This window comes from Myxine glutinosa, chromosome 6 (assembly GCF_964187855.1).
Source record: "Myxine glutinosa chromosome 6, kmMyxGlut1.1, whole genome shotgun sequence".
In the NCBI taxonomy this organism is placed as follows: domain Eukaryota; kingdom Metazoa; phylum Chordata; class Myxini; order Myxiniformes; family Myxinidae; genus Myxine; species Myxine glutinosa.
Window position 1 is genome coordinate 135,229,147 of NC_136266.1, and position 8,433 is coordinate 135,237,579.

At 39.8% G+C, this 8,433-nt stretch overlaps 1 protein-coding gene across 1 annotated transcript in view; it reads left to right on the top strand.

The window, feature by feature from the left end:
- The window catches only part of LOC137429457 (G protein-activated inward rectifier potassium channel 3-like), a 76,514-nt gene extending 73,337 nt beyond the window's left edge, over nt 1–3,177 (top strand). Inside the window, exon 3 of the mRNA XM_078780555.1 lies at nt 1,003–3,177. Coding sequence (XP_078636681.1) covers nt 1,003–1,538 — 536 coding nt within the window. The 3' untranslated portion in view covers nt 1,539–3,177. The remainder of the gene's footprint in view (nt 1–1,002) is intronic.
- Nucleotides 3,178–8,433: the final 5,256 nt, after the last annotated feature.

The following is an 8,433-nucleotide window of genomic DNA, read 5'->3' on the forward strand; positions in this document are numbered from 1 at the left end:
TCTCTGGGATGCCATTCTACTTTCAATCAGATTTAAATACACAATCTCTGGGATGCCATTCCACTTTCAGTCAGATTTAAATACACAATCTCTGGGATGCCATTCCGCTTTCAGTCAGATTTAAATACACAATCTCTGGGATGCCATTCCGCTTTCAGTCAGATTTAAATACACAATCTCTGGGATGCCATTCCACTTTCAGTCAGATTTAAATACACAATCTCTGGGATGCCATTCCACTTTCAGTCAGATTTAAACACACAATCTCTGGGATGCCAATACATTGTTCTTATAACTAAGTCAAGAAACCTAAACACATTGACAAGTAATTTTGATGGATGACAGACTGTATTGTTATAGCATTTTGGTATTGTGTGTTACAAACTCATTGGAAACTTCGGCTCAGAATGTTGCCTCAGAATGTTGAACGGCTTCATACCTGCAATCATCCGATTTATTATTCCCCTTGTGTAACCGTCATTTTTACAATCGTTAAACGTTATTGTGTTCTCTGCTGTCTTTGAGAGTTTCGTTTTATAAATACATCTCTGTGGACTTGCTTTGTTGTTGATGGTCTCAGCGGAACCTGATTCGTTATTTCGTGTTTTTCTGTCTTCATCTCACCTTTCCACCATTTTTCCCACCTGAAAACCACGTCCACCGTTGTATTGTCACCAGTTATATCCTTCTGTAAATTTCTGTAGCGTGAATCAGTATAATCGTTTGTGCCAATCAGTTGTGTACAAAGTAGTTGGTTCTTCCCCCTTTGTCCACCTCTGTCTTTGTTTTAGATTTCTCAATGTATTCAACAACCCAATGTTTCATCCTAAAAATGATGTGTGTGTCATTTAAATTTGGACACTGGAAAAATCACTTTGGTCACTGAAAATCTAGGTAATTAAATTTGGACACGTCACTGATTATATCAAGTGAATATTTTTTTTGCTTCCATTCATCCAGCATTTCAAAATCATTCTTAACAAGTTATTTATTTCTGAACAGGGATGACGTGCCAGGCAAGAACATCTTATACGGAGGACGAGGTACTTTGGGGCCATCGTTTCCTGCCGGTCATGTCCCTAGAGGAAGGATTCTTCCGCGTTGACTACTCACAGTTTCATGCGACGTTTGAAGTCCCTACACCGGCTGGTAGTGTGCGCGAGCTGAGCGAACGAGCCAGTTATTTGCAAAGCCCTCGAGGGGTTTCTGAGACGCAAGGACACTTGGCGAATGACCATGCTGGAGGAAATCACAACAAGGGCTGTGTCACATGGCAGAGGCAATATTCTGATGATGGAGAGATGCCATCTCCTGGAAGCATCGCCTCCAGAGATTTTCCAGCAACCATAGCAACTGGGGGAAGGCTATGTCGTCTGAATTCTGAGCCAAGCTGCCTGAGCCTTATCCCAGGCAAGGAAACTTCTTTGTCCAACTTGGCAACCCCAGGGCAGAGACGAGGTTGTTTTGCAGGTGAAGGAGCTGCTCGGCACTTCACCGATGAAGATCTCCCTCCTAAGCTCCGCAAGTGGAACATTTGATGTAGTTAATGAGTTTGTAATTTATGGAATGCTGATGCATCTGATAATATCCAAGGCTTAATAATGTGCCTGAGCACCTTTTCACACAATGGAAAATGTACACAAACCAAAACGATCTAAATTACATCCTGTGATCTTCATTGAATTTCAAGACCTTGAGCACAGTATACCAATGATTTCCCCTTTAGTAATGGCCCAAGTTTTGTCAGATACTAATGTGTCAGAGATTCTGAATCAAGGTAACATGGAATGATTAATTGTTTACCACCACCAGTGTTTCGTAATTATCGCAAGACGTCATTCTAACGATTTTGGAGAGATTGAATAGTCCATTTTAAATAGTACTTCCACAAACAAATGCTTGATGCCAGTTGCACATTTTATCATGAGGCTAAAGTTTGCAGAGGTATTCTGTCTCTTTCACACAACCAGGCCTTTTTGAGTAACTTGTGTTTTCCAACCAGGAAACGTAGTGTACAATTTGGACCTTATCTTGAGACTTGGGTGAAGGGGTCACTGGAAGATAGGTTGATATAACTTTAGTTAGAAGGCAATGGACAATTCAATAAAAAGCATGGGATTTAAACTTGAGGTCACCGCATCATTAATAAGGGAAGTTCTCAAATGGGATTGCTGAACAATGTGTTACAACATGATCTATAACTGCATCGATTTCATCCTTAGTGCCTCGTGGAATACCCTGCAAATCAGAAGAGGTTAATTATAGCTTGCGAAGTCCTACAGTGAACCAATTTAACAAAACATCTATATAATAATACCGTAAGGACTCGACTTTGTTATCCCTTTTACGCCGCACCCAGTGACCCGATGCCCACGGCACTAATGGATTTACGATCTACGAACCGCGCTCTTTGTTTATCACGTACAGACATACTCGAAAAATCTGAATTAGCCGACGTTGGGGCCCAAAAGCATCCGATTAACTGCCGATACGACGCCATCTTACGACGCCATCATATTGGCGTCTGCTGGGCGAAGGCGAAGCGAGCCGTCCGCTGATTGGACAGTCGAGTGGTGTGAACATGGGTGGTGTGAACCAAATGGTCTTTTTATTCCCTTGAACATTTTAAATTAGGATATATAAGGAAACGTCTTTATCGTCATTTTAATAAAGTTAAATGGAGTGACGTTGCGATACTCGGGGTGCGTTGCATAAATCCTCGTAACTCAGAGAGGTGTAGCAGGTGGCGAGACGTAAGGAAGCTTAAAGATAACGAGCTGAAAACAGACGAACGATATGTCGATCTCTTTCTACACCGAACGGAAATAAAAGTATGAGAGCGGGAAGGCATGGCCTGAGCACTTCGAGCAGAGAGGACTGATTGGACTTAACTTAAAGAGAAAAAATTGGAGCTTAATGGAAGAAGAAGATCCCATGAGCGCTCCCCTATGCCATCCATAATGGTACGCTCTATCCATACACCACATCCTCCCTTCCGTGGATGTTCCACGGGTTTCGGATAGTAATGATTAATACCAATTTAAAATCTCCTCACGGAGTGTAGCTAATGATTTCCACATTCTGTTGAAGTTGTTAATCCTATATATTAAAGTAATTGTATTCTTTCCTATTGTACCACTCAATATGTCAGGAATGAATAAACATATGACTTATAGTAGTTGTAGCAGTTTATTTTGAGTTACAGACATCACAAAACAAATGCTGGTGTTTTAGGTGTTAAGATGTTTTATGACCATTAAAGTGGGGTTGTTATTTTTAGTTTCATTCATATTTATTGAATTCACAAGTTTTGTTGCTAAATTGTCTCTGGTATGATGTAAGAATTTGTATAGAGACTAAGCACAAAGAAGAAAGACATCGACGAAACAAGCAACTTTGGAATATCCTGCCATGAGTTGTCATGGCTTCCTCCAAGTAATGTGATATTGAAGATAACGTTTCTGCTTTGTGCTGAACCATCTCAAGGTACTGATATTATTCACTCATGTTGAGTCTTCTCTTTTTTTAGTACGGCTATTGAGGCTTGCGGACGAGCAGCATAACAGAGGGCAACTGATTAACAGGTGGAGTGAGATAAAAGGAAAATCAGTCTGAATCCGTCCATAACATGTTGAGATATGGTGTTATATTTAATTTTTAGTCCTATCACTCAATGGTGAAGAATCACTTAAAAATTATAGTATCCGGATCTTCAACAAAATCAAATCGATTCGTCATTGTCAGACATCCCCAACCTGTCCACCAAAGTTCGTCCAAATCCATCCACAACCTTTAGAGATTTCCTGCTCACAGACAGACAAACAGACAAACAAGAAAGACTGCACAGAACATGATACTTGCAAAATCCTTAAAACAAATTTGACCTTAAAAGAATTGGTGGTTGAATTCAGTGACCTGATATGCAAATCATCTTCAAATTTCAAGTGAATCAGATGAAAATTGAGGATTTTAGAAACTCCCGTCTAGGTTGTTGACGTTAGGTCTATTTTGACCTTTTAGCCTATGTTGACCTCAAAAATAATTTGTGCTTGAATTCAATGACTAAATATGCAAATGATCTTCAAATTTCAAGTCAATCGGATAAAAATTTACAATTTCTGAAATTTGGGTCATGTTGACCTTTTGACATCAAAATCAAAAGGCTTCGTGCTTATGACTGACTCTACTACTTAGTGAAGCTTTGTGAAGCTCGGTTTAAAATTGTGACATGTGTTCGATTGACATACATTGCCTTCAGAAAGTATTCACACCCCTCGACTTTGGTGATTTTTTGTCACAGGTCTACACATAATACCCAATAACGTCAGTCGATTTTTGAGAATTTTTTTTTTTACAAAATAATTAAAAATTAAAAGATGAAATGATTAATATGGGATTATTTTGGAATTTTAAAAATTATTTTGGAAATCAGCTAAAGGCTCTGTTCAACTGGCAGACAGACAGAATAATGCCGTCTGTCTGTTTTTAATCCAACCAACCAATATACTTGACAAATCTTCAATGTCACAAGTAACAGACAGGAGTGAAAACATATCCTCCATCCACCTTCAGTGGCGTAGGTAAAGATTGGAGGTGTGCATTAAGATTAGACTTGGGGAGGGTAACAAGGGAAAGGCTCTGGCAGATGCATAACCCTGGGTGGTGTGTAAACTTGCGTGCTGTGGGTGGGTGGGTGGTGTGTCTGGCTGGATAAGTTGGTGGTGGGGTAAAGACTGTGTGGAGTGATGAGAGCACAGGAGAAGCAAGTCCAGAATAGAGAAGGTAGAGAAAAGCACTATAGGCTACCAACCTGCTGACACTGAACAACATATACACTTATCCTAACAATTTCCATTTTGCAAAAAGGAACAGCAAATTACATGGGCAGCAAGAATCTTGCAGAGCTTTGCTACTAGGCCAGCAACCTTTCTGGGAAGTGAAACATCAGAAGGCTCTTTCGGTCACTATGACAGCCATGAAAAGTGAACTCGAGCTAATTTAAACAAGAATCGGATCACCTTAGAACTACTTTATGAACGTTGCTCTACCTGTCATATATTGGCCAAATATCCAAACTCAGCTGTAAAACCTGAGCAATTATTTTTTGGAACAGATTGACATTCTCAAGATATTTAACCCTCACAGTCTACCAGTTTTTGGAAGGGAAACGAAGATTGGGTGAACTTGGATGCCCTCTCCACCCTCCTCCCCCTTATGGATAGATAATAAACAATGTATATGGATCCTTAGGCCTTGTCTCTGTGAGCATAATGGCAGATTGCCCACGCTGTGCTGACAAATGCACCACTTACTGGTGCATGCAGACACGATACGTCTGCACGGGCGATATGCTTCAATCCACACCCAAATCGCAATTATTATAATGCTGTTCGGTGGACTTAAGAATGCAAAACACTTATGCTGATTGAGAAAATCCATTAATCAAAAAATGACCAAAAAAGGTCAGCCAAATGAAGTGTGCCTCACCATTATTTCTTGGTAATTTGTTGGAGAAAGAGGAGGGAAGGAAAATAACAACACACAAGTAAGAGGGTTGGGTTCGGCAGAGTTTATGGGGTAGAAAAGATTATGGGTAGGGATGAGGGTGGTGACATGAGATAGTGATGCACCGCCACCACGGATCCCTGGAGAATGGAGGGAAGATCGAGATTGAAGGAAGGCAGTTCCAAAATCAAATACAAAAAAACAACACTGATGTAAACTATTTGCATCAAACCTTCTGTTTGACAGGATATGATGGTCTCACTTCATATACTTCCATCATTTTAGTGCTATTCACCTTCATATTGTTTCAGTTCACCACACTTACCCATTGGAGGATTGCTAAATAAACATTTAACTAAGTTTGCTATGCTTAACTTCTTCTCACTATTATTGTTGAACTATGTATTAGAAGATCATCATAAATCAATACAATAATCCATGGATGCTACCAGAGTGGTTATCACATCAACAAAGCATATATGGGATTTGAAACATTGGGACTGAATGGCCACATCGACAAGGTGTATATGGGATTTGAAACATTGGGACCGAATGGCCACATCGACAAGGTGTATATGGGATTTGAAACATTGGGACCGAATGACCACATCAACAAGGTGTATATGGGATTTGAAACATTGGGACCGAATGACCACATCAACAAGGTGTATATGGGATTTGAAACATTGGGACTGAATGACCACATCAACAAGGCGTATATGGGATTTGAAACATTGGGACTGAATGACCACATCAACAAGGCGTATATGGGATTTGAAACATTGGGACTGAATGACCACATCAACAAGGTGTATATGGGATTTGAAACATTGGGACCGAATGAGCACATCAACAAGGTGTATATGGGATTTGAAACATTGGGACCGAATGACCACATCAACAAGGTGTATATGGGATTTGAAACATTGGGACCGAATGGCCACATCGACAAGGTGTATATGGGATTTGAAACATTGGGACCGAATGACCACATCAACAAGGTGTATATGGGATTTGAAACATTGGGACCGAATGACCACATCAACAAGGTGTATATGGGATTTGAAACATTGGGACTGAATGACCACATCAACAAGGCGTATATGGGATTTGAAACATTGGGACTGAATGATCACATCAACAAGGCGTATATGGGATTTGAAACATTGGGACTGAATGACCACATCAACAAGGTGTATATGGGATTTGAAACATTGGGACCGAATGAGCACATCAACAAGGTGTATATGGGATTTGAAACATTGGGACCGAATGACCACATCAACAAGGTGTATATGGGATTTGAAACATTGGGACCGAATGGCCACATCGACAAGGTGTATATGGGATTTGAAACATTGGGACCGAATGACCACATCAACAAGGTGTATATGGGATTTGAAACATTGGGACCGAATGACCACATCAACAAGGTGTATATGGGATTTGAAACATTGGGACTGAATGACCACATCAACAAGGCGTATATGGGATTTGAAACATTGGGACTGAATGACCACATCAACAAGGCGTATATGGGATTTGAAACATTGGGACTGAATGACCACATCAACAAGGTGTATATGGGATTTGAAACATTGGGACCGAATGACCACATCAACAAGGTGTATATGGGATTTGAAACATTGGGACGGAATGACCACATCAACGAGGTGTATATGGGATTTGAAACACTGGGACCGAATGACCACATCAACAAGGTGTATATGGGATTTGAAACATTGGGACTGAATGACATCAACAAGGCGTATATGGGATTTGAAACATTGGGACTGAATGACCACATAAACAAGGTGTATATGGGATTTGAAACATTGGGATTGAATGCGTACATCAACAAGGTGGGTATGGGATTTGAAACTGGGGTTGACAGCATTTAGACAATTCGACACAAACACCCAAATGGCTGCTAAAAGAGCCAGACACTTTTAAAGTGAACTGTAGTTTTTCATCCCATATGGCAATCAACCAACAACATGCAAATAAGGCATTTCGATATTACCTCTTTAAATATTACCAAATTCATCAAGATAGCTGATAAACAAAAAAGGCTGAGATATCAAAGATCCCATCACTTATTTTGCAAGAGTTTGGCTTTGGACCAGTACCTGGCCAAATACCATATTATTTATAGGGTTGAGGGCCAATCATCTTACCTCAATAAGACATTTCATTATTACCATTATCTAGGGGTCACTAAGAAGCTTGTATAACTATTACAGGAAGTACAAGGACAATATACAAGACAGTTGCATATTTGTCGATGGATTACAAGGCCATTTATCGACAATAATAAGCAAATCATGCCATGTTTGATCCAGGAATCCCAAGATCATAATCAACACCAAACATGCAAACACTTTTTGGTGTATTTGAGACTTCATATGGTGATGGCGAACCTCCAATGGTTTCTCAGATCAAATTTAATCAGTGGTCAACCACTCTGTTATTTTAAAAGCCCAAATTAAAGGATAAAAACTTCTTTTTAAAGAGACTTCAGGGCTCTTCTATCATTTCAAACAGGTTACAGAAAAAAGAAAAAGAACCGCCTTTAGAGGCCATCTTTTTTCCCCGTGGGGCTGGGGTTGGCCTCATAATAAGTTATTCTTTTCATGAATATTCTATGAGAGCGTCAGTCTATCCTTGAGATTAAAAATATTCCATAAGTATATGAGTTTTATGTATTATGTAAATTCAATAATTTCATTTTAATATGAATCAAATGCATCCATGTTTCCTCCAGATATCAATGTGGACATCGAGCCCCTGTAGTGGGACAATGAGGACATTGAGTCCCAACACCCGGCTTAATGGATGCAAATTGCAATTGGGATGTTACTTTGGTGAGAATCAGCCATAAGGGATTGGGGTTTCCTTATGTGAATGCAAAATATAGATTTGTGGAAG